At 37.0% G+C, this 26,806-nt stretch overlaps 1 protein-coding gene across 1 annotated transcript; it reads right to left on the bottom strand.

The window, feature by feature from the left end:
- Positions 1-15,952: 15,952 nt before the first annotated feature.
- LOC101602547 (olfactory receptor 6C3-like) lies at positions 15,953-16,900 on the bottom strand. The gene has a single exon (XM_004650480.2). It carries the CDS (start codon positions 16,889-16,891, stop codon positions 15,953-15,955), a length of 939 nt encoding a protein of 312 aa, XP_004650537.1. The 5' UTR covers positions 16,892-16,900.
- Positions 16,901-26,806: the final 9,906 nt, after the last annotated feature.

Genomic DNA, 26,806 nt, shown 5'->3' with positions numbered 1-26,806 from the left:
TTTAAATACTATCAATGTGGAAAAAATTCTGGCGTTAGAATTTAAAACATTTCTTCCAGTGCTTTTAAAACTTAATATAATTATCTTTAAATAATTTAGTTGCTTAATAAACATATAAAATATTGTAAATGATTTTTTCCTTTTTCATTATTATACAAATACATCTAGAATATAACATAATCTAATATACAGTTTGATAGCATATAGAGGTTTTTTTAAACCTTACCTTCAGATGTTATATTGTGGAAAATTCAGTTCCATGTAGTTTAGGAACATTTCACAGGCTAAGCAAGTATTCACCATAGAAATGATCTTACATTAGAAATAACGTGTTCACTTATACAAACATGAGGGCATTCTCTCCTTCAAAGTTTTTGTTTAGTCCTGATCCTCTCCTTGCCTGAACAGAGGATGAGAAATGGAAACTGTATTTTTGTAAAAGAAAACATTACCCAGAAGGCTATTAAGTCATAAAATATGTAATTTAAAATTTTAGACAATACTACTATAAAAATGAAATAGTGTACCAAAGGGAAAGCAGATATCCTGTCAAATAGCAGAAAATGCCCTTTAAAATCCCATTTCCATCACAACATAATATTAAACTTGAGGAGGAGAGAAGAATGTAAGGCATGTCTGTGGGTACTAGTTGGAGCCCAAATAATAGCCTTCTCAATCATAATTTAATTTTCAGTATAAAATGATCATAAATTCACAACTATAGGTAAAATTAATATTTTTAAATGCTTAAGTAAATTAGAATATAATACATTATATGAAAGAATAACACAGTTATTTACTTCTTGTTTCTTGATAGTAAATTCTGGAATTCAACTTTTTAGTTTTCTTAAATATTCGTATAATTTGAGAGCTGGAAAATTAATTTAGCTAAAAAAGAGAAGAAGATTCTCCAATGGAGAGTGAAGTCAGCACCTACTGAATTTTATTTCCTTTTTACTGGCAAATGAATGTGTTGATTTAACTTTTTCATGGCTCTCAGAACTACAGTTCTTTTCTTTAGAGACTAGCAACAATTGACTTATAATATATTTAATATCTGTTATTTCAAACTTGTTGGACCAATTTATAATAGTAGACTTAAACCATAGTTTTTCTTTCTACCACAAGATCCATACACAGTTAATCCTATGCAGACTGAAGTACTCTTACATTTGCCCTTTTAGATATAACAAAAATCAGTTATTAAAACATTTTTCATTATACTTATAGAAATATTTAAATGAACATTTTGTAATGCTACTGTTTACATCTGTAAAAGCTAAGTAATCTTTTTTTAGGCTTAAGAGAATACCAGATTTTTCTGCAAATATCATTTGGACAATCAAAAATAAAGGATGCTCTTTATGTATGTCCTATAAATGGAATTGGTCTTATTTTATCTGTGTCTTTATTGTTAGCTCAGGGGAATTAAGTAAACAAAGAGTGCCTTGGAGAGCGATCATTAAGATACAGATGAGTCACTGACATTCTCCTTTTGTTAATACTGATAAAAACTATGCAAAATTTTTGATGAAAGAAAGGCATATTTATATAGAATACTTATTACTGGGATTAAAAAATATTATTCATTTATAATTGTATAAGTCCATATACTTATTTCAGACTTTCTAGACATATCCTCAGGAGAGTTTATGAGGAAATACTTTTTGCTATGCCATAATCTGTGCTACTTAGGTTGTCTAGTACAATTCAGATGTCTTCTGAGATGTACAATGTCAAGTATCTGTGAAGAGTTCTATCCTCCATCAGTTCTTTACATTGAGGGAATTCCTTTTTCTCATCGCAAATTTCACGGCACAATATTGAAAGGTTTATTGCCTTTGTCTACTTTTCCTTACTGTGTAATTTTTCATGAAAATATTGCTTAGAGTTAATATAGCTGAGATATTATTATATGTGCTGATATCAGCTTAACTAAGAAAGCAACATTCTTGTTCATTTCCCCAATTCCTCTGTGGTTTCAGCCAGGGCTGGGATGGAGCATGCTGGGTCTTTTATCTCCTCAGGTCCAGCTCCCATCTAAAAAAGAGAAGAAGATTCTCCAATGGAGAGTGAAGTCAGCACCTACTGAATGGGATAACCATTATTAATTTAGAGAGAATTTAAAGGGTGTAGACCCTCTTATAGCCCAAGATTAGAGGGAGCTTGACAATGGAAAGCAGAATTATTATCAGGATATGATTCTGACTTGTTTCCCCGTTCCAGATATGGTTTCTTTTCCACTGAGCAGCTCTGGTAGCCAATCCAAGAGCAGTTGATAACCCACATGGCTGTGTGCCACTATTGCACTTGTGTGAGCATCACATCAGGTTGTTTGCTTCTGAGTCACTTAGACTTTGAGATGCTTAGAAAGATGTTGGCCACTTTCTCCCAGTAGTTCATGTAGCACCTTCCAGCACTAGATGGACTAATTGTCTGTGGACTGATTCATTTCCAGATTCCAACCAGGTATCTTCATGATCCGTGCCAATAGTATATGATGTCTTCAGCAGTAGTGTCTTACCATTAGACTCTGGTGGGGAATCAAGTGAAGTCTGTCTGTTAAACTTTATTTATGTGGTGTAATTTCCATATGTTAAACCATCCCTGCATCCCTGGAATGAAGCCTACTTGATTAAGGTAGATATGATGGTGTTGGTATTTATTTCTGTTTTATTGTTGAGTAGATTTTGTTTTATAGACTGTGGTTCACCTGCATTTGGCATATACATATTTATGATTGTGATCTGTTCATGTTGGATCCTTCCTTTGATGAATAAGAAGTGGCCTTCTTTGTCCTTTTTGATTACTTTTATTTGAAGTTTATTTTTTCAGATATTAGTGTAGCAACACCGGCTTGTTTTTTAATTCCATTTGTTTGGAATATCATTTTCCAACCTTTCACCTTGAGGAGGTGTCTATCTTTAGTGCTGAGGTGGGTTTCTTGAACAGCAGATAGAACGGTCCAGTTTTTTGATTCACCCTAATAAACTGTGTCTTTTGATGGGTGAGTTAAGCCCATTAATATTTAAGATTATCATTTTGAGGTTTGAGTTAATCCCTACTATGATGAGGTATTTTATGTGGTTGTGTGCTTTATTGTGTTTTATACTATTTTGAGCTGCATCTATTTTGGTTATTGTGATCTTCTTGTTGGCTCCCGAGATTGGTTGTTTGACTGTTCTGTGTGGAGTATTCCCTCAAATATTCTCTGAAGGTTTGGCTTTGTGTCATATAATCATAGAGTTGACTTTTTTCATGGAAAGTTTTCCTTTCACCATCTATTATGAGGGATACTTTTTTTGTTGTTTTGATTTTTTGAGGTAGGGTTTCACTCTAGCTCAGGCTGACCTGGAATTTACTATGTAATCTCAGGGTGGCCTTGAACTCACAGCAGTCCTCCTACCTCTTCCTCCCAAGTGCTGGGATTAAAGGCATGTGCCACCACACCCGGCTAAGGGATACTTTTGCTGGATAGAGTAGCTTGGGTTGGAAGCCATAGTTTTTAGACTTAAGTGTTCCATTCCAGGCCCTTCTGGCTTTCAGGGTTTCCTTTGAGAAATATCATCTAATTCTGATGGGATTGCCTTTGAATGTTGTGAGTTGTTTCTCTCCTGCAGCTTTTTAACACTATCTCTCTCTGTTTTTGTTGTTGAGAGTTTTAACTATGATGTGTCTTGGAGAGTTTCTTCTTTGGTCCTGTCTCTTTGGTATTCCATGGGTTTCTTGTGTCTGGATTGTCCTCTCTTTTGAAAGATTCAAAAAAATTTCTTCAGTAATTTTGTTGAATATGTTCTTGATGCCTCTGGCCAGGATTTCCTCTCCTTCTGGTATACCCATGATTCATATTTTTGGTTACTTTAGGGTATACCACAGTTCCCTTGTATTCTGTTCACTTGATTTTTTTGAACTTAGCAAAGTTTTTTGGCCTCCTGATCAATTTCTTCTGTCTTGCCTTCCAGGTCAGAGGTTCTGTCTTCCACATGAGTAATTCTGTTGGTGAGTGGTTCTAGAGAAGTTTTTATAATTTCTAATTGATATTTGTTTTTCTGTTGTGCTATTTTGCATTGTGTCCATCTCTTTTTTTCAGGTATGATTTAAATTTGAGTTCTGATTTTCTTGAGGCTTCCTGGAATTTATTCTTGTATTTGATCAAGGCTTCATTAAGCTTAATTAGCCAGTCATTGAGTTCTTCCTTCCCACCTTCAATTTATTCATATGCCTTTGTAGGATTATAACATTTTCTTCCATCAAGTTAAGCCTACTGTCAAAAACTGACCATTCTAGGAGACAATTACATTAAATTTCATTGATATGATTGTTGGTTCTTTGGCAGTTTAGTTTCAGTTCACTGAATTTTTTGACGAGGGTTTGAGTGGAGATTTTAAAATATTAATCAGAAAATATTTATTTCTATCCAACTAAGGAGCATCAGTAAATCTTCAAGCAGGAAAACCAAGGTAACCGAGACTGAGGAGTGCAGTCTGAGCAGAGTCCAGGTGGAGAAGCTGTGAATTAAGCCCATAAGCAAAAATAGTGACTACAACAGTCACCCAGAGAAAAATCTGACTCATTGTAAACATTAGGCCCCTGAAAAACCTGATCTGATATTTCAATGGACTGTAAACTTAAGACAGGTATCACTGGGTTAGAAGAATAGAATTTTTTAAAATTAATGTATCTTGATATATATATATATTTCACATTTACATAAATTTTGTCCCTGTAATTTTGTTTTTAATTATAAATGGTGATTACTTTCCAATTTTATCCATAAGTTATTTAATAACAAAACATACAACAATTATATTTTGATTAAACATTTTACTTATTGCATTTTTAAGACATTATCAAAATTGTATGAGGTACTCTATATTCACATAAGAGGTAATGTGAACAGTATAATACTGATTTATTTTCTTTTTAGTGAATGAAATGTCAATTATCTCTAAGACATAGTATTTTACTTTAAAACAACAAAATATCTATAAGGTAAATCATAGCATTTTGTTTTAAAAATTGAACTTGTTTCTGTTCCATAATTGTTTTTTAGACTCCCAAACAATGACTTGCCTGGATGTCATCATTCTTTACTTCCTTTTTATCTCTTTATCTTAGTTAAATATGGTTTTTCCCCTGACATCTAAATATTTCAATTTTAATTTACTTGATTTATCTCTGTTTCATCCTCATCCATAAGCTAAAAGGGTACTTCTTAATAATCATCCTGTTAAGTCCAAGGTACTATGTGATGACCAGTGATAATGTTATTAACCAGTGACACATAGTTCAGCTGCAAGGTTTCACATTTTTTTGGATGTTGTAGAAGAACTAAAGGAAGAAAGAGCTGGAGTGAAAATACTCACCAGCAATTACGTCACTATAAAAAATTAATTTTAACAGCCATTTATATATGACTTGACCTTCATCCATGAGAAGTAAGACAACCAGCTCAGAAAGCAAAGAACCCAGCTATATAATGAAAAGAATAGAAACATAGAGGAAGGTACAATGGAGAGTTTTATATTACCAATATCACCACTCCAGCATTATTAGTACAATGGGGATACTACAGTGAGATTCTGTCTACTTAGGGAAAGTAGATGGAAGTGGACATAGGATATGCCAGGGCTATCAGAATAAAACGTGGCATCAGCAAATTCCTTTGTCCTTGACATAATTGTATCCTGGGATTGAGCTTCTATACACACCTTGCATATTATTACCTTTTCCTTTACTATAATCAAGTACCCGTCAAGAAGAGAGGATAGTTTTATTCTGGTTCATGGTTTGAGTTCATCATGATGGGAAAGACACTGTTATGGGTGCTTTGGGACTAGGAAGGCAGTTAGCTTACATCTTGGTGGTTCAGCAATAAGCAGCTCAGGTGGCAAATGAAGCTAGACTATAACCCTCAAGCCCTGTTTCACAGCTTTATGTTTGAAATCTAGGCACCATGTCCAAAGGGTCCCAGAATCTTCCAAAGTAGTGGTTCAAATTTGGGAGGAAGCATTCAAGTGTATGATCCTGTGAGGGGCATTTAAGCCATAGCATTGCATCTTGTGCTCATTAGGTTCATGTTCATCATTTCTAGTCCTAAAGGGAGGAATTGGAGGTGAGCAAGGAAAGACTGAATCAAAGACTGAAATCCAGCTGGGCAAACCCCTGCGGTACTATATCTAGCATGTGGCGAGTTTGACGGCATACTCTGAGCTCCAGTGGACTTGTATTGTTCCACCCTTTTTTCTTTGCCTTCAGCATGATAGGTAGCCCATATGGTTAGCTCTACTGAGTCTAAAGATTTCTCACAGGAATGTCTCACATTCCTGGTATCTCCAGCATTCTGCTTCCTCATTGAAACTTATTCTCCCCCCTCACAGCTTCATGCACAAACACTCTGGGGCTCTAAACAAGGAATCTGCCCCTACTATATATTGCCTGGTCTCAGTACCTTTCTGGAACCGTGGTGTAAGCTTCCAGGACTTGGAACTTGAATTATGCATTTCTGTAAAACCAGCACTACATGTTTGTTTGTTGTCCTCAAAGCACCATTGCTAGTGTTGTAGAACAGAATCCAAGGGTTCTCTTTAACTATACTGATCTAACACCAGTGCTTTGTCTACTACTTTAGATTCCCTCTTGCTCTTTTCCTCTACACCTTCCTCGTATTTCTGATCTGTTCAGAGTTCTTTAATCTTTACTACCATAAACAATAACTTTAACACAACATGAGTACTAGGCTGTCTCAATATTTTCTCTGTCAATCAAATTAGTCCAAAACTTTTGAATTCTATATCATTCAAAATTTCTGGACATCTGTAAAATACTGCCAGATTCTTTGAGAGAATATGAGGTAAGTGATTTTCTCCATTTCCTTAACTTCTTTTCTAGTGGTATTCTGAGCTTCCAATGATCTACCAGAATCTGTAAATAAGATCTTCTTACATTCCCATGAAAAAGAGAGGGGTAAGACCCTATTGATGAAGACTTCACATGCCTGAGCAGCAAAGCCACTGAGAAATCAAGCTGGTGCTGAGCTGAAAACCTTCTCCCTGTAGCCAGCTGAAAGCTGGAGAAAGCTACACTGTATGCAGCCTTATGGGAGACAGAAGTCATCAGTGGTGAAAACAGTAGAGACTGGAAGTTTCAAGTTTGGCCAGACAGGACAAATGACTGAATGAGTGCAATAGTGGCATGTCTGCTCTGGGGGAAACCAACTGCTCTTTAACTGGACTGAAGGCCTGCTCTATGGGATGGAATACATGCCTGGCACTGAAAACCTAGTCAAAAACCTATGGCAGGGAAGGTCATGAGCCTTAAGTGTATAAAGCTTGCTCTAGTCTGGATAAATGCAAATATTATTCTCACCAAATTGCCCTGAAAGCACTACAATAATGTTTACATTCATATATTAATGCTACTCTAACTTCTTGTTAGATAAGCTTCTCTTTTCAGATGGTGATGACCACTGGGATGACCCAAAAGCCATCATAGTGCTGAGAAGAAGGGATGGAGGAGTGCCCAGTCTGAAACATCTCATATCACCCAAGGCTCAGGGTCCATAGTGGAAGAGGTGGCAGAAAGAGTGTAAGAGCCAAAGGAAGAGTACCACTCCCTACATACAACTGTCTGGACAGAAATTGGCCTCGATATCTAAGACCTCTCAGAAGAAACTTGTCTGTTCAAAAGAAGAGTTATAAATGGAAAGAACATGAAGCTAGCATATTTTTGTATTAGTCTCTGATTTGGCAGGTAAATTAAGTAAAAAAGAAAATGAGGTAAAGGTGACAGATCTAGTTTGTAAGATAATAAAGCTATCTAGAGGAGATGAGAGAAAGGCCAAACAGACACAGCAGATGTGGCAAGATTTGTTTGAGCTGAGGTCCCTAAGGAAAAAAATGAAAGAAAGCCAAATGCTGTGCTAGTGAGTCTCTAGAATTCTTTAAAGCCTGAAGAGCAGTTCTTAGCATGTGTAAATGGTAAGCTAAAAGGGACTAAGCTTGTTGTAGGGTAGAAAATAATGTCTTCAGAGAGAGCCACGTGCATTTCTTATAAGAAGGCATGTTGGAGTCATAAATAAAGGACAGGCACCACAGCCTCACCCTGCTTTGGCCCTGAGTCCTGCAAGGCCCTTTGGAAACATGCTAGGGAAAGCAAACAGGATTGCTCATGGAAAAATGGCTTTGGAGGTTTCTTCTGTCTAGCCATCTTGAACTCAGCTTTATACCTTATTACCAATAACAACAGCCAGGCTACCTCTGTAGCAGATTGCTCACACTCCAATCTCCTATGTGCCCCACTCAACACATTCTCTTATCCTTCAACTATTTCAAGAGCACCCCTATACTTCTGTAGCAGACCCTACCAATCAAGCATTAAAACCACTCCATACTACATAGAGGAAAACAACCACCTTGTGTTTGTGGGATTCCTCTCATAGACACTCTTCTCTCAATGGCTTAGCCTTAGTTCCATGTTTTACTACTCATAGCAAGACCTCTACAACCAAAAAATGAATGCCACAACATACCACATGTGGAAGGATGCCATGTTTGGATTTCTCCTGGGGATACCACTCCTTCCCCCAACCTCAGTTGTATACCTTGCTGATCATAGCCAGGACTATGCTGTTCCTTCTCTCAAAGTCATGTTTGGCTTTGCCTTGTCCCTCTTCTGGCACCAAGTGTTGTGTGAAGCATTTTCCCCAGGGAGATGGAACACATGTCTATTCACCCCAGATAGAGCATACATGAGTGACCAAAATATTATTGGACCAAAACCAGTTTCTGAGAACCAATGAGTTTAATAGTATTACTTCATTTCCTCTTGTTCCTTCATCCTGTATTATTCTATATCCTTCTGATACCCCGTGCATCACTTCATACAGGGTGTCTGAGATACCACATGGGCATTGGATAACCTTCCTTTAATGGGAGAATGTCCCCAGCTGGTGGCAATTTGAGAGGCAGAGCTTTGCTGGAGGAGATGTCATAGGCCCAGTCTAAAGAGTCTCTCCTGATTGTCCCGGATGCTTTTAATAAAGCTGGAAATGTGGTTCAATGCTTTCAATTCAGAGGACTTCGCCATACAATGTACACTGATGCCAAAACAACATAAAGACACCAAGAAAAGAAAGTTCCAGACAATACTTCCTGATGAACATGGATACAAAATTTCTTATCAAAATAGTTGTAATAAAATGAATACAGAAACACATCAAAATAACATTCACAATGATCAGTTTCATTTATTACAAAGATGCAGGAGTGATTTAATATATATGAATAAGTTAATATAAATATATAGATCAATAAATCAATAAACACAACATAAATCAACTCAAGAATCAAAATCAAATGGTCATCTCAATTGATGCAGAAAAAACATTTGACAAAATGCAATATGCCTTTATGATAAAAGTTATTAAGAAACTGGCTATGGAAAGAACATATTTCAACATATTAAGGACTATATATGACATGCCTATAGTCAACACTATATGAAATGAAGAAAATGTGAAAATATTTTCATTGAAATCAGGAACAAGGCAAGATATCTACTTTCTATGCTCATTTTCAAAATAGTACTGTAAGTCTTGAGCTTTAATAAGCAGGATAAGCAAATAAAACTCATACAAATGGGAAATAAAGAAGTCAATTTATCCTAATTTTCATAAGATATGATTCTATAAGAGACCATAAAGACTCCACCAGAAAACTGTCAGAGCTGATATACACTTTTGCAAGGTAGCAGGATGCAAAATTAATACCCAGAATTCAGCAAACTTCCTATACACCAATGCCAAGCATGCTGTGGATGAAATCAGGGAAATTCCCATTAATACTTTTCTCAAAAAAGCATAAATCTAACCAAGGAGACACCTCTGTGATGAAAACCTTCAAGAGAGAAAGTGAAGAAGGCAGTTGGAACTAGGAAGACAGCCCATGCTTGTGGTTTGGGAGAATCGATATTGTGAATATGCTATCTACTACAAGCAATCTGTAGATTTAATGTAAACCTCATCAAAATTCCATCACCATTACTCACAAAAAAGCTTACAATATTTTGGAAGCATAATAAATCCAAAATAGACAAAGCACTCATGAAAATAATGATAATAATAATGATGATGATGATGAAGATGATGCTGGAAATATCTCCATACCTGATTTTAAGGTATATAATAGAGTCATAATAACACAAGCAGCATGGTACTGGCATAACAAGGGACATGTAAATCAATAGAATAGAATGGAGGACTCAGGTGTGAGTCCACATGTATAGCCTCCTGAATTTTGACAAAAATGCCAAAAATACTCACTGGAGAAAAGATAGCCACTTTGACAAATGGTACTGGGAAAACTGGATATCTATATATAGAAGAATAAAACTAGATCATTATGTCTCACCATGCACAAGAATCAACCCCAAGTGGATCAAAAACTTTAACCTAGGACCTAAAACTGAAACTGCTAAAGAAAAATGTAGAAGGAACACTTTAATGTATAGGCATAGATAAATACTTCTGAAGAGAACTCGAGTTGCTCAGTAAATAAGGCCAATAATCAACAGTGACCTCATTTAATTAAAAAGCTTTTGTATAGCAAATAAACTGTTAATTGAGGGAAAAGGTAGCCTAACCTGTAGAATGGGGAACAAAATCTTTGCCAGCCATATCTTTACAGAGGAGTAAGATCTAGAATATGCAAAGGACTAAAAAAAAAAAAAAAAAAACAAAAAAAAAAACAAAAACAAAAAGAAATCAAACAACCCAATAAAAAATGGGTTATGGAACCAATCAGAGAGTTCTCCAGAAGAAATACAAATGGCCATTCAACATCCTAAGTCACTAGGGAAATGCAAATTAAAACCGCTTTTAGATTCCATCTTACTCCTGCCAGAATGGCTTTCATTAACAAAACAAATGACAACAAATGCTGGCAAGAGTATGAGGAAAGAGGAGCACTTATTCACTGTTGGTGTCAATGCAAACTAGTATGTCATGGTGCAAAACAGTGTGATGGTTTCTCATTGTTGCAGTCCGGTTCGCACTGCTGGTAGAAATCACCCAACCAAGAGCAGCTTCTGGGAAAAAGAGATTTATTTTGGCTTACAGGCTCAGGGGAAAACGATGGCATGAGCAGAGGGTGGACATCACCCCCTGGCCAACATAAGGTGGGACACAGCAACAGGAGGGTGCCAAACACTGGCATGGGGAAACTGGCTATAAAGCCCATAAGCCCGCCCCCAACAATATACTCCCTCCAGGAGGCATTAATTCCCAAATATCTATCAGCTGGAAACCTAGCATTCAGAACACCTAAGTTTATGGGGGACACCTGAATCAAACCACCACACTCATAAAGCTAAAAACTACCATATGCTCCAATTATACCATTACCAGGCATGTACTCTAAGTATTCTAAGCACTTCAGCAGAGATAACTTGCTCATTTATGTTTATTGCCACTCTATTCACAATAGCTAGGAAATAGAATCAACCTAGATGCCTATCGACTAATGAATATATAATCATCTGTAGTACATACATAAAATGGATTTTTTTTTTGGTAGTGTTTCACTCTAGCCCAGAATGACCTCAGATTCATTATGCAGTCTCAGGATGGCCTCAAATTTATAGACATCCTCTTACCTAGGCTTCCCAAGTGCTGAGATTAAATGTGTGTGCTACCATGCCCAGCTAAAATGGAATTTTATTCAGCTATAGAGAGAAATTAAAGTATGAAACTTTTAGAAAAATGGATGAAATTGGAAAGTATTCTACTACTAGGTGAGCTAACCCCGACTCAGAAACACACAAACCATATATTCTCTCTTATATGTAATATGTGGATTCTGGCTTTCAAAAATTTGAATTGCATGTAAGTTTAGTCAGTAGAGGCCAGGAAGCTAGATAGAGGAGGAATAAAAGGGGTCAGGGCTTAAGAGATTTCTCTTTGCTTGCAAATAAATATATAAACTTTTATAAAAAGAAGTGTTAATTTTCTGATTTTAAAAACAAGAATTAATCTTCCTGGATGACCAATGGTTATATTGGGTTATCATTAAAAAATCCCAGTGCCAGTGTGTTGCAGTGTGTTGTTGGTCAGGAAGTCTAAGCCCTAGTTTGCCCATCAGAGCTAGTTGATAAGACCCTATTGCTGAAGATACCACTATTTTGGTGGCAGGACACAGAGAAATCAACCTGTAACTGACCTTGATGTGCCCTCCCTGCCAGCTGGCTGTTGCTGCCAGGGGAAAGAGTCACCAGTAGCCTTACCTAGTAGTAGACCCTGAGCACTACCCAAATTGCCAGCCAGGCAATAGTGGCATGGCTGTTATGGGGTAACCAAATGCTGTCTGCTTGGATGTGAGGCCTGTTCCACAGATGGAAAACCACAGAAGGCACAAAACAGTCAAAGGTCTGTGGCTAGAGTGATCATAGGCTCTAGGAGGGAAGTTACTATTGTTGTCTAAATGGATACACTTTGTCCATCAAATTCTCCTCTGAATATTTATGTTTATGCTCACATGCTGATGCTGCTCTCAACTGGAGTTGGAGAAGCTTCTTGTTGCAGTTGGTAGTGACAGCTAGGGAGACTCAAATCCATCAAAGTGCTGAGAGTTATAGAGTATTCTGTGCTAAATGAGACATCTATGTCAACCCCAGCTAGGCTCAGGGAACAATGTAGAAGACTTGACTAGGGATTCGCTGACATCTGTTATATGCCATAATTATTTAAATCAGGCTTTGATGTGCAAGATATTATCATTGCCATTGCCATTGTTGAATAAGTAACAATGTGTTCTTGTTTACATTTGTCTTGGGTTTTCATGATTAAAACAATGATAGGGCTGCAGAGATTGTTCACTGGTTAAGGCACTTGCCTAAAAAGTCTAACGACCCAGATTCAGTCCCCCAATACCCACATAAAGTCAGGTACACAAAGTGGTTTACGCATCTGGAGTTCATTTGCAGTGGTTTGAGGCCCTGACACACCCATTCCCTCTCTCTCTTCTTGCAAATAAATAAATAAAATATATTGAAAATGATAAATCTCTATGGATTACAAAATGTTAACTACTTTGAATATGCTTCTAGAAGTTAAGCTTTTCTTTGCTATTGGGAGTTGTACTAGTACTTAATTTTATCATTCTGGAAATTCAGGCTATTTCACTATCAGCATCTTCTACTTCAATAACCAATGCTACTTCCTCTTTCCTTCACTGGAAGAAAACACATTTCAAAGATGCTTGTATTTGTTTCAGTCTTGTGTATCTTAATGATATTATTTAGAATTCCTTGAATGATTTGAGTATGGTAAATCAATCCTGACATAGCTATATTTTGCTATTTAGATCACTATTGCTGTGGCAGATTACCTTGAAAAGTCAACTTAATGGCAGAAACATTGATCTTGGCTCATAGCTCAAGAGTATTCAGTCCATGTTATTGGCACCATTTTTTTTTTTTTTTTTTTTTGGTCTTTAAAGGCACAACTTTAATGTGGGGACTGTGGTGGAACACAACAGTTCTCTTCAGGGTGGTCAGGAAGCAAAGAGACAGACCAAGGGAAGGACCAGGACCCTTATAATATCTTCCGGGGTACACCCTTAGTGACCTAACTTTCTTTCACTAGGCTCTACCTCTTAAAGTCTCCAACAGCTCCAAGTGCATATCAGCTAGGAGTAAAGCCTTTGGCACATAAGGGGGACTCTGGGGGGATACTTAAGATTAAAACTAAAACATATGTCATAAATTGAGTGATGCAAAACTAAATTTACATTATTCATGGTATTTAGTTATTTTGTTATAATCTTGTACAAAAAATTATTGACCACTTTTGATTCCATTGGAAACTCTCTTTTATACCCAAAATAAAATATATAATCCTGAATTTTTGATATAATGTCTATATGCAATAAATTTAGCTCAATATAAAGTTATGTTTCTTCTTCCCTGAACATGTACATTAAGAATCCAGCTCAACTTAATTTCAATATAAAAATAAGCTAGCAAAAAATTTGAGGCATATGGCTCAGTGATTAAGGGCACTTGTTTGCTATCCTGCCAACCCATTTGATCCTCTTCATCTCCCAAGTAAAGCAGATTGCAAGGTGTCACATGCAGCTGTAGTCCCAATAGCTTCAGAGGGAGACTCTGATTCACAAGATGGAGGGAGAGAAGAAATACCTCTAGGTTGTCCACTGACTTCTATACAAAGCCTGTGTATCATGGCCACATATACATATCGTGCACACACACACACACACAATGAATAATGATTTAAAAAGTGAAACTTTTGATACATAGACTATTCATTCTGAGTTTGTTAATGCTTAGCAATTCTTGGGTAATGCTCAATACTGATACATGTTATATGTCCTGAGAAATCTCAGGAATAATAGTTGCACCCATAAAGAGAAATGTAAAACTAGCTCATCTTGTGGAAGCAATTTGAGGGCTTCCTCTCTATATATGGATAGCTTTAAGAGGCAGCAAAAGATGGATTAAATGACCCAGTGCATAAAAGACAATTTGAATAAGTTTTCAATGTGACAAATACAATGACTACCACAGAAAAAAATCTCTCATCTGTTCTATTTCTGTCACTATTTCTCATTATTATAGTTATTGGTAGTATAAAGAATATTTTTTTCATATACGTTTCTAATACTTTCAAATAGTTACGTAGATATTTATATGTTTTATGTCAAAACTTCTGATGATCACAGTTATTCAGTTTTAGAGGAAGGTCCAATGGATTCAGATTTCCTAATATTTATTCCTGTTACATGGTAAGAATGAGTGATTCCTACGTCAAAATCCATTCTAACTTCCTTACTATCAAGCTAAATGTCGTATGTCTCTATACTAAAACAATCTACTCATGTGAAATAACCATTGACCCAAATTTTCTCTTCATCCAAATACATTTTATTAAAATATTTGAACTAGAACAAAATCATAAAGCTGCATCCAGTTTTATCAAATTTGTTAAAGGCAGTGGCAAATTTCCCAATAATTTCAATGAAATAAAAAGAGTTTGGGTTGGTGTGTATAATAGATAAAACTAAAAATATTTTTTTAAATATGCACATATGTACATAGGTTGTTGTAGTTACTTTGGCATTGTTGGGGCAAACCACCCCACCAAAAGCAGATGTGAGGAAAAAGTTTGTTTTACAGTCTTAAGGGGAAGCATCATTATAGCAGGGGGAAAATATGGCACAAATAAAGGCTGGCCATCACAATCTTGTCACAGCCAATGTAAAATAGCAGCAAGAGTGTGAGCTGGGCACTGGCAAGAGGAAGCTGACTATAACACCCAAAGTCTATGTCCAACTAAACACCTCCCAAACTGTCACCATCTGGACCTTGCATTCAGGACACCCAAATTTATGGGGAACATCTGCTTCAAACCACCACAGATGATAAACAGACAAACACTCAGAACTGATCTAGAAAACACAGAGCACAACACTTACTCTAAAAGAGGGTACATCCTTAAATACCACAGCACCTATCCAATGGTAAGGAAAATTCTCTCTCTCCATTTCAAATAATTTTGGAAAATACTTAATTTTTTTTTCCTGTGTGCTTGTATGTGGTGTGTCTGATTATGTACTCATAGAAAGTATGTGTGGAAGCTAGAGAACACTAGAGTGTCTCTTATATCAATCTTTCACATTTTATCCATGGGCTGGAGTTTGTTAGTAAGTCTGGAGTCTCCATTTTTCAGTAATTCTGGCTAACCAACAAGCCCTAGAAATTCTGTCATCTCTGTCCCCCTCAGGACAGGGAATACAGATGTACTTGGTTACATCTGGCTTTTTACACAGGTGCTGAGGATTGAACTCAGATGCTGATACTAATGTGGTAACTGCTTTTACCCACTGGGCTATCTTCACAGTCCCAAGATGAATTTATTCTTTTGCTGTTACTAATGCTTTCATTTACCAGAGAAAAGCATAACCTTTTGCATAGTATCTTTGAAGGCTTGCTTCACCTGCTGGTTCCTCAGGGTGTATATAAATGGGTTCATCATAGGAGCAACAGAAGTATTGAGAATAGCGACTCCTTTGGTCAATGATGCTCTTTCCTTTGCAGAAGGATTAGCATACATGAAAATACAGCTTCCATAGGAGATAGAGATGACAATCATGTGAGAGAAGCATGTGGAAAATGCCTTCTTTCTCTGACTGGCTGAAGGGAGTTTCAAAATAGTCCTAATGATGAACATGTAGGAGAGAATTATTAATGCTAAAGTGAACAGAAGTATCACTATTGCAGAGTAAAACCCAATCACTTCCAGGAGCCACGTGTCTGAGCAGGATAACTGCAGTAGGGGGTAGTAGTCACAGGTAAAGTGATCAATGATATTAGATCCACAGTAATCTAACTGAAGAAAAAGAATGACCAGTGGGAAGATATTTAAGAAGCCAGCCAGCCAGGCAGAAAAGACTAGCAATATGCAGACTCTCTTGTTCATGATGGTTGTGTAATGCAGGGGTTTACAGATGGCCACGTAGCGGTCATAGGACATGGCTGTTAGAAGGTAAAATTCGATTACACCAATTGAGATGAAGAAAAACAACTGAGCTGTACAGTCATTGTAGGAAATAGTTTTGTCTCTGGAAATAATTGTGCCTAGAAACCTAGGGATGCAGACAGTTGTAAAGGTTATTTCTAGAACTGAGAAGTTCCTGAGGAAGAAGTACATGGGGGTCTGTAGATGGGAGTCTACCAAGGTGAGCGTGATGATGGTCAAATTTCCAGTGACACTTAATATGTATGTGATAAACAGAAAGAGGAAGATCACAATCTGCAGCTCTGGGTCATCTGAGAGTCCCAAGAGAATGAACTCTGTGGGCACGGTGTGGTTTCTCATTGTTGATCTCTTTTCTCCCTTTCGTCTCATTTAGAATGTAAGATGTGTACAGAAACACGATCAGGAATAGGGCATATCATTGAAAACTATTTGCAAAGATGAATAACCTGTGAAGTAGAAAAAAATTCAGGTGTTGCCCATTAACAACTCTCTTCAGTTTTCTTTTCATCTTACATTCAAAAGACATACTACCTGATTCTATACTTATCTCTGTTCATTCAAAATCACACTATTGCTATTGATGTGGATTAAAAAAAATCTGGTGCTAAAAATTAATATATCTCTTTTAATACTTTTAAAAGATTAAGATTATAATTACTTTTAGGTAATTAAACTACTTGATAAAATCTAGTATAATTTATTTTCTTTCCTCAGTATTTAAAATGCATCTAGATATACCATAACCTAATATGTACAGTTTACAAATACATACTTTTTTTTTTTTACCTTTACTTCAGATGTTGAACTTTTTTTTTGTTTTTTGCTTTTTGTTTTTTGAGGTAGCGTCTTGCTCTAGCCAATGCTGACCTGGAATTCACTCTATAGTCTCAGGCTGACTTTAAATTTACAGTGATCCTACTATTTCTGCCTCCTGAGTGATTGGATTAAAGGTGTGTGCCACTACACCCGGCTTCAGATGTTAAATTTTGAAAAACTCAGTCACATATATTCAAGGTACATTTCCCAAGTTAGGCAACCATTCTCTACAATGGTCATCTATCTTTAAAAACAATGTGTCAACTCATCTTCTTTTGTTCCTTCAGAGTTTTTGTTTAATGCTAACCCTCTCCTTGCCTCATCAGAGGAGATGAAATTAAAATATATTAATTCATAAAATGTATAATGTTTAAATTATATTGCTATATGAATAAAATGGCCAAAGAGAAAGCAGAAATTCTTTCAAGTAATGCTTTTTAAAATCCTGTTTCCATCACAACATAATCTTTAACTTGGTGTAAGGAAGAACAATCCAGGATTTGTTTATAGGTTCCTGCTTGAAATCCAAATAATGAGTCTCAATAATAACTTAATTTTCAATATTAAATGTATAGTAGATCCAGAGTAATAGGGACAATCAACATTTTAAATGCTCGAGTAGATTAGAGTATAATGCCTTATATGAAATAATAATGTTGATACTTACTTCTTTGTTTTTGATAATTAAGTGTAAAATTTTATTTTGTTGCTTTCATGAGTAGTCATAATTTCAGAGCTGGCAAATCCATTCAGCAATTTATTTGACTTGCTTCTTACTGAACAATAAATGTGGTGATTAAACTTCTTCATGACACTCCAGACACTATATATATATTTGCTTAGAGACAAATAACAGTTAACCCATAGTATACCTAATGCCTTTTACTGGAAAATTGTTGAAGCACTTTGTATTATTAATCTTAAGCCAGTTTTCTTTTCTCCCACAGGAGTCATGCACAGATATAGTTAATCCTTTGCCCACTGAAGTACTCTTCCATTAACCTCTTTATTTACAATAGGAAGCACATACTGAAACATTTTTCATTGCATTTTATGTTTTAAATGAATATTTTGTAATGCTACAATTTACAGCTGTAAAATCTAAGTTATCTTTTCCTTAAGCTTGAATCATGAGGCCCCCTTTTGAGGAATTATTGGCAGGTAATGGAGGTTGGGTGAGCAGTATACATTTTTTTAAACTGCTGTAGCCATTGAGAAGTTGTGTATACTCTAGTGAAAATTCCCTGACCTAAATAACCTAATTAAATTCAGTGATACATACAAATACACATGCCCACATACACATAAGGAAAAAAGAAATAACTGTATAAGACAGACTAGTGGTAATCATTGGAAGAGGGATGTGCATGGGAAGCAAAAGAAGGATATGTGAGAGGATTGTGATTTATTAATATATATTTATCAAAATTATCAATAAACAAAATTTAAAAGAGAAAGAATTTAAACACACTTAAAAACTTAGGAAGAATGTAACATTTAACAATTCAGGCTTAAATGCTATGTAAAAAAGCAATGAAGGGCTGGAGAGATGGCTTAGCAGTTAAGCGCTTGCCTGTGAAGCCTAAGGACCCCAGTTGGAGGCTCGGTTCCCCAGGTCCCACGTTAGCCAGATGCACAAGGGGGCGCACGCCTCTGGAGTTCGTTTGCAGAGGCTGGAAGCCCTGGTGCGCCCATTATCTCTCTCTCCCTCTATCTGTCTTTCTCTCTATGTCTGTCACTCTCAAATAAATAAATAAATAATTTTAAAAAAGCAATGAAATCATTATCATAAAGTTCAAAGTAGTGTTAATTTTTGCAAGGAAGAGATTGTTAAAGGGTACAATTAGGCCTTCTGATTACTGAACATATTTTATTCTATGATTTGGATGACAAAACACATGTTTTCTTTGTAACAATCAATTTTACTTTTGGGCCTCTGGTTATTGAAAATATTTCATTCTATGATTTGGATGACAAAACACTTTGTAACAAGCAATTTTACTTTCAGAATAAAAACAAAAAGGTTGGGGCTGGAGAAATGGCTTAGCGGTTAAGCGCTTGCCCTAGGTCCCACGTTAGCCAGATGCACAAGGGGGCGCACGCGTCTGGAGTTCGTTTGCAGAGGCTGGAGGCCCTGGCGTGCCCGTTCTCTCTCTCTCCCTCTATCTGTCTTTCTGTCTGTGTCTGTCGCTCTCAAATAAATAAATAAATTAATTAAAAAAAAAAGGTTGGTTTCATGAATTAAAGAAAAAAGGATAATGGATAGGTAATTTACTGAAAAGAAGAATAAATGAAACCCAAACACAGTAAAATGTCAATTTGATCAATAATAGAGAAATTCTAATTAAAAATACAATGGGGCTGCAGAGATGGCTTAGCATTTAGGCAGTTTGCCTGCAAAACCAATGGATCCTGGTTCAATTCTCCAGGACCCACGTAAGCCATATGCACAAGGTGGCACATGGATCTCTGGAGTTTGTTTGCAGTGGTGGAGGCCCTGGCGTACCCATTCTCTCTCTCTCTCTCTCTGTCTCTCTTTCTCTTTCTCAAATGTATAAATAAATAAAATATTTTATAAAACTACAACTAAGCTGGGTATGGTGGCACATGTCTTTAATCCCAGCCCTGGGAGGCAGAGTTACACAAGAAGATGGCCATGAGTTCAAGGCTACCCTGAGATAACACAGTGAATTCCAGAACAGTGTGGTCTACAGCAAGACCCTACCTTGAAGCACCCCCCCCCCAAAAAAAAAAGAAAATACAACCAACTAGCTGGGTCAAGTAGTGCCCATCTGTACTCCAATTTTGGGAAGCTGAGAAGAGAGGGTTTTTTAAAATTAGTTTTCTATTCTGCAAGTACAGGCAGTTTGGTACCATAATTAGGCTCATTCGTGACCTACCCCCTCCCCATTGGCCCCTCCTTGTTGAGGTATATGTGTCGTGCATTGTGGAGTTAGCCCACAGTTATTGGTATGGTAAATGTCTCTGCATATCATGACCCAACATGTGGCTCTGACATTCTTTCTGCCCCCTCTTCCGCAAAATTTCCCTGAGCCATGTTGGGTTCATTTTTGGTCTGCTTCAGTGATGAGGTGTTGGGGGCCTCTGGAGCTCTGGCTCTCTTATTTGGTAGGCGTTGATTTTTCTCTGTGTTGGTCTCCTTCCCCCTTGTGCTGGTATCCGGTTCATCAGGAAAACATCACCCTTGCTTGTTTGGCCAATTTTCCTTAGTTTCAGCAGGGTCCCTTTTTATGTATGATGGAGTGGCTCTCCCTTAGGATCTGTATCTATCTGAAAGGGAGAAACAGATTCTCTAATGGAGAGTAAGTTAGCACCAGGACAAATGAGATAGCCCTTACTTTTTTTTATAGAGAGTTTAATAGGTGTAGGACCTCTTGTAGCCCATGATTGATGGTAACTTGATATTGGAGAGTGGGCTTATGTTTGGATATGGTTCTGACTTGTTTCCCAGCTCCAGCTATGGGTCCTGTGCCACTGAGGGAATCAGCCAAATCAAGAGCAGTTGGTTCCCCACCATGGCTGTGTGCCACTATTGCACTTGTGTGGGCATCACAACAGCTTATTTGCTGCTAAGTAGGTTGGACCATGAGTTGCTTAGACAGATATTGGTCGTTTCCCCCAGTCGCCCATGTAGCTAGCACCTTCTGTCACTAGATATGCTGACTGTCTGGGGACTGACTTTCTCCTGGCTTCCATTCCATTTTAAGTGTCAGCTGCATATGGTGTCTTTAGCAATAGGGTCTTACCAGTAACCTTTGGTGGGTCATCAAGTACTCTGACAGAAATCTGTCATTCTTTTAGAAAACTTTGTAGGTTTCTCTGATCAAAAGCTCATTGTGGGTTATAGCCCCATGCTGGTACTGGGAGTTACAGGTCAGTGCCCCATAAGAAAATGAGGAAAAAAGGTAACTAATATATAGGAGTTAGAAAGGAGAGAGAGAGGGGTGGGGAGAGGGAGGGAGGGAAGATGTAGAAGATTTAGGTTAGACTTGATCCTACCCTCTCCTATGTCTTGTGGTTCAGGTGTTTCATGTAAGGGCCTGGTGAAGGTTCAGCCATTTGATCTGCCTTTTAGGAAGTAGAATTTTATGGTACCATTGCCGTTTGGGTCTAGATTAGTGTTTTCCACCCCTTCAATGCCCTACCCTCCCTCCCCATCCATCCTAATGTCTAGTCCATGAGATGCTTGCTGGGTACGTAAGGTATCTTGGGTAGATTCAGGTTAGGTGCTGTAAATAAGTGAGACTATGTGGTGATTTTTTTTTCTGTGATTGGGTAAGTTCACTGAGAATGATCTGTTCCAGGTTCAACCATTTTCCTCAAATTTCTTTGTGTCATTTTTTCTTACTGCTGTATACAATTCCATTGTGTAGATATACCACATCTTAGTTATCCATTCTTCTAGTGATGGACATCTGGGCTGATTCCAGCTCTTAGCTACTACGAATTGAGCTGCTACAAACATGGTTGAGCAAATCTCACTGGCCTGTGGTTTGGAGGTTTTAGGGTAGATGCCCAGTAAGGGAATAACTGGGTCTATTGTTTTCTCTATAGTCAGCTTTTTCAGGAGTCTCCATATTGCTTTCCAAAGTGGTTGTACCATCCTATATTCCCACCAACAGTGGATGAGTGTTCCTGCTTCTCCACATCCTCGCCAGCATTTATTTTCATTTGATTTTTTGATGTTTGCTATCCTTATTGGGGTAAGGAGGAATCTCATAGTTGTTTTAATTTGCATTTCTCTGATGATTAGGGATGGTGAACATTTTCTTAAGTGTGTGTTTGCCATTTGTATTTCTTCCTCTGTGAACTGCCTGTTGATGTCTTTGCCCCATTTTGTGAGTGGGGTGTTTGACTTCTTACTGTTTAGATTTTTGAGTCCTTTGTAGATTCTAGAGATTAGGCCTCTATCAGTTGGATAACCTGCAAATATTTTCTCCCATTCTGTGGGTAATCTACTGGCTTTGCTTATTGTATGCTTGTCTGTAAAGAAACTCTTCAGCTTCATATGATCCCATTGGTTGAGTGACTGTTTAAGATCATGAGCTACTGGGGTTTTGTTCAGGAAGTCTTTTTCCATTCCTATATCATGGAAAGTACTTCCTAAATTTTCTTCCAGTAGTATTCGAGTTTCTGGTCTTATACTGAGGTCTTTGATCCATTTGGATTAGAGTGTAGTGCATGGTGAAATGTGTAGATCAAGCTTCAGTTTCTTGCATGTGGTTATCCAGTTTGTTCAGCACCATTTGTTGAAGATGCTGTATTTTTTCCATCCTATATTGTTTGGGCTTTTGTTGAATATCAAGTAGCTATCGTTGCTTGACCCAAAGTCTTGGTCCTCAAGTCTATTCCATTGGTCTATACTCCTGTTTTTATGCCATTACCATGCTGTTTGTATTACTGTGGCTTTGTAATATAGCTTTAGATCAGGTATAGTGATGCCACCAGAGGTATTTCTTTTGCTGAGGATATGTTTGGATATGAGAGGCCTTCCGCCTTTCCATAAGAAATTTGAGATTATTTTTTCTGTATCTGTGAAGAACACTGTAGGGATTTTAATTGGAATTGCATTAAATCTATATATTGCCTTTGGTAGGATTGTCATCTTCACAATGTTAATTTGGCCTATCTAGGAGCACAGGAGTTCTTTCCATTTTCTCATGTCCTCCTCAATTTCTTTTTTGAGTATTTTTATGTTTTCGTTGTATACATCTTTCACTTCCTTGGTTAACGTTATTCCAAGGCATTATATTTTTTTGTTGCTATTGAAAATGGGACTATGTCCCTTATTTCTTTCTCTGTATCCTTGTCATTTGCATATAGAAATGCTACTGATTTTTGTGCATTGATTTTGTATCCTGCTAATTTGCTATAGGAGTTAATCACCTTCAGGAGTTTTGGGATGGAGTCTCTTGGGTCTCTTACATGTCATCATGTAATAATGTAATCATGTAATAATCATGTCATCAGTGAATAGAGCTAACTTAACTTCTTCCTTTCCAAATTGTATCCCTTTTATTTCCTTCTCCTGTCTTATTGGTTGAGCTAGGACTTCCAGTACTATGTTGAAAAGCAGAGGTGAGAGAGGACAGCCCTGTCTTGTTCCTGATCTTAATGGGAATTCCTCCAGTCTCTCTCCATTAAGTATTATTTGGGCCTTTGGAGCTTTGTATATTGCCTTTATTATGTTAAGATATGTACCAACTATGCCAATTCTCTCCAATGTTTTGATCATGAAGTGATATTGTATCTTGTCAAAGGCCTTTTCTGCGTCTATTGAAATCATCATGTAGTTTTAATGTTTAACCTTGTTTATGTGGTGTATTACATTGACAGATTTCCGTATGTTGAACCACCCTTGTGTTCCTGGGATGAATCCCACTTGGTCAAGGTGGATGATGCTTTTGATGTGTTGTTGGATTCGGTTTGCATGGATTTTGTTCAGGATCTTTGCATCTAAGTTTATTAGGGAAATAGGCTGGTAGTTTTCTTTTCTTGTGGTATCTCTGCCTGGTTTTGGAATTAGGGTGATACTAGCTTCATAAAAGGAGTTGGGTAGCTTTCCCTGTTCTTCAATTGTGGAACAGAATAGAGGACCCAGATGTAAGTGCAGGTAGCTATAGCCACTAGATATTTGATAAAAATGCCAAAAATACTCATTGGAGAAAAGACAGCCTCTTCAGCAAATGGTGTTGGGAAAACTGGTTATATATCTGTAGAAGGATGAAAATAGATTCTTCTTTCTCTCCATGCACAAGAATTAAGTCCAAATGGATTAAAGACCTTAACTTTAGACCTGAATTCATGAAACTGCTAGAGGAAAAATTGGGGGAAACCTTCAACATATTGGTCTTGGCAAAGACTTTCTGAATACAACCCCAATTGCTCACGCAATAAAAACACAGATTAATCACTTGGACCTCATAAAATTACAAAGATTTTGCACTGCAAAAGACACAGTGAAAAAAGCAAAGAGGCAACCTACAGAATGGGAAAAAGTCTTCATCAGCTATATATCTGATAGAGGATTAATATCTAGGATATACAAAGAACTCAAAAAGTTAAATAATAAGGAAGCAAACAAGCCAATCAAAAAATGGGCTATGGTGCTAAATAGAGCATTCTCAAAGGAAGAAATATAAATGGCATATAAGCATCTAAAAAACTGTTCTACCTCAGTAGTCATCAGGGAAATGCGGATTAAAACTACATTGAAATTCCACCTCACTCCTGTCAGATTGGCTACTATCATGAAAACAAATGAGCATAAATATTGGTGGGGATGTGGAAAAAGAGAGACTTGTCTACACTGCTGGTGGGAATGTAATCTGGCCCAGCCATTGTGGAAATCAGTGTGGAGGTTCCTAAAACAGCTAAAGATTGATCAACCATATGACCCAGCTATAGCATTCCTAGGCATATATCTGAAGGAATCATCTCATTTCCTTAGAAGTATGTGCTCAACCATGTTTATTGCTGCTCAGTTTATAATAACTGGGAAATGGAACCAGCCTAGATGTCCCTCAACTGATGAGTGGATAATGAAGATGTGGCACATTTATACAATGGAGATCTACTCAGCAGTAAAGAAAAATGAAGTTATGAAATTTGCATAAAAATGGATGGACCTGGAAAGGATTATACTAAGTGAGGTGACCCAGGCCCAGAAAGCCAAGAGCCACATGTTCTTCCTCATATGTGGATCCTAGCTACAGATGATTGGGCTTCTGCATGAGAAGGAAAATACTTAGTAGCAGAGGCCATTAAGTTAAAAAGGAGATATAAAGGGAAGAGAAAGGAAGGGAGGAGGTTACTTAATAGGTTGGTATTGTATATGTGTAAGTACAATGATTGAGATGGGGAGGTAATATTATGGAGAATGGAATTTCAAAGGGGAAAGTGTGAGGGGGGAGGGAAGGTATTACCATGGGATATTTTTTATAATCATGGAAAATGTTAATAAAATTGTGAAAAGAAAAGAGAAATAAAATAAAATAAAAAATAAAAAAAATCTGCTCTGAGTTTAGCTTTGATAGATGTTATGCATCCAGGAATTTATCCATGCCCTCCACATTATCCAGTTTTGTGGAGTAGAGGTTTTTGAAATAAGTCCTGATGATTCTCCCAATTTCACTTATGTCTGTTGTGATCTCTCCTTTTTCATTTCTAATTTTGTTAATTTGAAGCCTCTCCTTTTTTTGCTTGATCAGATTGGCCAATCTTGTTTATTTTTTCAAAAAACCAGATCTTTGTTTTTGTCAATTGTCTTAATTGTTTCCTTGGTTTCCAATTCATTAATTTCTGCTCTGATTTTAATTATTTCCTTCCTTCTGGAGCTCTTTGGGTTGGATTTTTCTTGTTTTTCCAGTGCCTTTAGGTGGATGGTTAGGTTATTGGTTTGGGATCTTTCTGTCTTTTTTATGAAGGCATTGAGTGCGATGAATTTCCCCCTGAGGGCCACCTTCATTGTGTCCCATAAGTTTTGGTATGATGTGTTCTCATTGTCATTCAATTCCAGGAATTTTGCAATTTCATTTTTTATATATTTTTTATTTCATACACTATCCATTTATTGTTTAAGAGTGTGCTGTTCAGTTTCCAGGTGCCATTGGGATTCATGGTGGGTCTTTTGTTGTTGATTTCTAGCAATATAGCATTGTGATCTGATATCATGCAGGGAATTATGTCAATTTTCCTAAATATGTGGAGGCAGTCTTTGTGACCCAGTATATGGTCTATTTTAGAGAATGTTCCATGGGCTGCTGAAAAGAATGTGTAGTCTGTGGATTTGGGGTGGAAAGTTCTGTAGATGTCTGTTACGTGTAAGTGATCTATGGTTTTGTTGAGCTCTCTTACTTCCCTGTTGAGTTTCTGTTTGGATGATCTGTCTATTACTGATAATGGTGTATTGACGTCCCCAGCTATGATGGTGTTGGTGGTTATTTCTGTTTTATTGTCAAGTAGGTTTTGTTTTATGAACTGTGGTATCCTTGTGTTTGTTCCATACAGATTTATGATTGTAATATCCTCTTGATGGATCATTCCCTTGATAAGTAGGAAGTGGCCTTCTTTGCCTTTCTTGATTATTTTTGGTTTGAAGTCAATTTTATCTGATATTAATATAGCTACACCTGCTTGTTTCTTATTCTCATTTGCTTGGAATATTGTTTTTCACCCTTTCACCCAGAGGAGGTGTCTGTTTTTAGTGGCGAGGTGGGTTTCTTGAAGGCAACAGATTGAGGGGTCTAATTTTTTGATCCATCCTGTTAGCTTGTGTCTCTTGATGGGTGAATTAAGGCCATTAATATTTAGGGTAATGACTGTGAGATTTGATTTGATCCCTGCCATATTATGATGGTAGATGTGTGTTGGTGTTTTCATGGGATTTGATATTTTTTGTGTCTACTCTGAGTTTGG

The sequence above is a fragment of the Jaculus jaculus genome, chromosome 6 (genome assembly GCF_020740685.1).
Source record: "Jaculus jaculus isolate mJacJac1 chromosome 6, mJacJac1.mat.Y.cur, whole genome shotgun sequence".
NCBI lineage: Eukaryota > Metazoa > Chordata > Mammalia > Rodentia > Dipodidae > Jaculus > Jaculus jaculus.
This window is presented reverse-complemented; position numbering and strand designations above follow the sequence as displayed.

Coding starts and splice junctions, on each gene's coding strand:
- LOC101602547 (XM_004650480.2), bottom strand. CDS start 16,891: ATGAGAAACCACACCGTGCCCACAGAGTTCATTCTCTTGGGACTCTCA.